General features: G+C 36.5%; 1 protein-coding gene across 1 annotated transcript; it reads left to right on the forward strand.

Moving 5' to 3' along the window:
• The first annotated feature begins 311 nt into the window (after positions 1-311).
• LOC112507552 (thioredoxin M3, chloroplastic-like) lies at positions 312-2,494 on the forward strand. The gene is made up of 2 exons (XM_025112191.1): positions 312-608; positions 1,951-2,494. The coding sequence occupies exons 1-2, from the start codon at positions 413-415 to the stop codon at positions 2,274-2,276; spliced, it is 522 nt and encodes a 173-aa protein (XP_024967959.1). The 5' UTR covers positions 312-412; the 3' UTR covers positions 2,277-2,494.
• Positions 2,495-3,027: the final 533 nt, after the last annotated feature.

Genomic DNA, 3,027 nt, shown 5'->3' on the forward strand with positions numbered 1-3,027 from the left:
ATAGACTGTAACTGGAACCATAATTTTTATTTATTCAAATTGTATTAATATGTAAAGACCAGATGCAATTTATATCATCGTTAAATCTTCTTTAATAAAACCAGTTAAACTTCTAAATCGTTAAAACTCACGGCTCCCGAACATTGCACGGGTACATAACTAGTTTTAAATAAATAAAATTAATTAGACACTAATTACGTGATTATTACAACTAATCTAAACACGTTTGCTGATATAAAAAGACGTTTTATTACAAAACGCAACTCTCTGTCTTCTTCTTCACCTTCACCATCACCGATCTAACAAAACCTGCGACTCTCACGTCCCCATCACATCTCATTCATGATTTCCCCTTCGCCAACCAAGATCCCATCGCTTTTTCTAGTTTGATCTGCTTCATAATCTGATTTTAATGGCGATCGCATCTTCTTCTTCCGCTTATCACTCTCTTTTGACTCGTCCTCCTTCTCACAATCGCCACCACTTCTCGCCGCCATCTTTCTCGTTTTCTTCCCCTCGCCAAATTAATGGTTTCTCTTCTCTCTCTTTCCACCCAACCAAAACCCCGTCCCCTCTTCGACTCGTCTCCATGCGACGCCAATCTAAAGGTACTCTTCACCTCTTTTCCTTAACATTTCTGTGATTATGATCGGAAATGAAGGCCTTATCATTAACATGGCCGGAAAAACTATATGATTTTAGCATGATTTCCTTTTTCCATTTTTTATATGTTTTATTGAGATTTCTTGGAGATTTCTTGAATTTAGTTGGAATCTATTACTAGATTTTCTTCAATAGTGCAATTAGAGTGGGATTAAATTGGGGGATTTATTGTTTCTAGATTGCTAACCCAATAAACATTCATAGAATGTTGTTGCATCTAAACGATTAAGGTTCGAATTGCTTAATACTTAGATCATTTTGTGGGTACTCTTGTCTGGTTCAATACTTCTATTTACTTGCAAGTACTTGAGATCTTGTAGTGGGATTATCCAAACCGTGGGTGTCGATTCATATTCGTGGATACTTCTGCACATAGGGAAGAATAGTAATCATACAGATCAAGAAAATTGATCAATTTAGTCCTTGGAAATGCTTCAAGAAAAGCCTTAGAGTCATTGAATGCCTTCAGTTAAGGAATTCTATAATGCAATTAGGGTTTTGTGATTTATTTAACCACTTACAGATGATGTGCTTCTGAAGGCTTTCATGACATAATATCCAAGTGTAAATCTACTACTGAAACTGTTATGTGAATCTTTAACCATTTATTCTGAAGGCCTTGATGACATAGTATCTGTAAGAGAGTCCCACACCGGCTAGACTTGGACAGTTGGAGCATTTATCCTCCATGTATGTTGGAACTTCCATTCTCTCCTTAAGGGCTCTTTTGAAAATTAATCTAATAGGGTTCATACATATTCTCACTCAAAGCCAGGTCTACCAATCTAGGGACTCGATACCTAGGGGCAGTATGTACTTGTCAATCCCCCTTTCAACGGTTTGGACAAGCTGTGCCCATCTAGCCTCCGTTGTAGGGGGCATGTTTAGAGTCCCACACCGGCTAGATTTGGACCATTTCTTGTGCATAGATGTTGGAACCTCCCTTCTCTCCTTGAAGACTCTTTTGGAGAGTACATATGGTGGTTTCACATATTCTCATGATATCAAAGTGTAAATCTACTACTGAAAGGAATTTCGAGATTGATTAAAAAAATGAAGTTGAAACCTAGTAACCAACACAATGCTGTGATTCGGTCAGTATCAACATGTTTACCTAGGGACTGAAGGTGCTGATTTTGTGTTCGTAAATTGCCCCTAAATCTAACCTATGCCACAATCCACACCTTTTCCCATCATCAAACAGTTTCTTGGTCTTCCTTTTTTTTCTAGAAGTTGAAATTTTCTTGGAAATGTTTACCAAATTTTGGCTAATGTCTATGATTACAGCAACAGTGGTGACCGGACAGTCATGGGAGGCATCGATTATGGACAGCAAAACACCCGTACTGGTGGAGTTCTACGCTAGTTGGTGCGGACCGTGCCAGATGGTGCACCGTGTGATTGATGAGATTGCGGGTGAGTATGGCGGGAGGCTCAAGTGTTTTGTCCTGAATGCTGACCAAGACCCACAAATCACAGAGGAATATGAGATCAAGGCTGTGCCCATTGTGCTATTGTTCAAGAATGGTCAGCAGTTGGAGTCAGTGGTTGGAACCATGCCCAAAGAATTCTATGTGGCTGCCATTGAAAGGGTTCTCTCATCCTCATCTTGAACTCCTTTAAAGAACTTGTGTAAAGCTTAGATGCTCCATTTTTCTACATCAAATTCCCAATTTCGTTCGATTTTATAATGCAACGTTTACGATTGTTAGGTGTCGAGTTTAATCACGTATCCTTTCTGCTTGACCAAAAAATGTTCTAATTGACCGTACTGGGCTTAAGATTCAAGTTTGTATCTTTTGGTTTATAAAGGAGAACATGTCTTCTACGCCATGATATGAGTATGATTTGTATGCTATGTTACTTATTGAGTTTTACATTTTATAATTATATGCATTTATATAAATAAGGTTGAGTTCACGTGAGACTAAATGTTTTTCGTGAGACTCGTAAGACTAATTTATGTTCTTTGATCAGCCTTATAAACTAATGATCTAATGGTCTAAAGTTGCACTTTGATAATTTTGTGATTATTGAGAAGTCTTGTGGCGTTTATGAATGTTTAGATTGAAGATATAATCTAAGGGTTGAGAATTGGTTTTACAGGTCTTATGAAAAACTCTTGATCTCACATGATCACAAGTCTATAAAAATATGTATCGATGTATTTTTAGAATCATGTTGATTATATCTATTTTTTAAAAGCATCGTGTGGAAATTACAAAATATTTTAATTTTAATGATAATTTTGTTTTTCTTTTAAAAAATAATATTTTTGTTTTATTTATTTTGTAAACAATAAAAAATGAAACTCGAAAAAGTTTTGGAAGCTTGTAATTGTATGAAAGGATCCATCTTTGGGAC

Source organism: Cynara cardunculus, assembly GCF_001531365.2.
Source record: "Cynara cardunculus var. scolymus isolate 2C chromosome LG 2, CcrdV1, whole genome shotgun sequence".
NCBI lineage: Eukaryota > Viridiplantae > Streptophyta > Magnoliopsida > Asterales > Asteraceae > Cynara > Cynara cardunculus.

Bases quoted from the DNA above. Each gene is read 5' to 3' on its own strand.
- LOC112507552 (XM_025112191.1), top strand. From the start codon at position 413: ATGGCGATCGCATCTTCTTCTTCCGCTTATCACTCTCTTTTGACTCGT. The intron at 609-1,950 runs GTACTCTTCACC...CTATGATTACAG, and splicing joins CATGCGACGCCAATCTAAAG to CAACAGTGGTGACCGGACAG.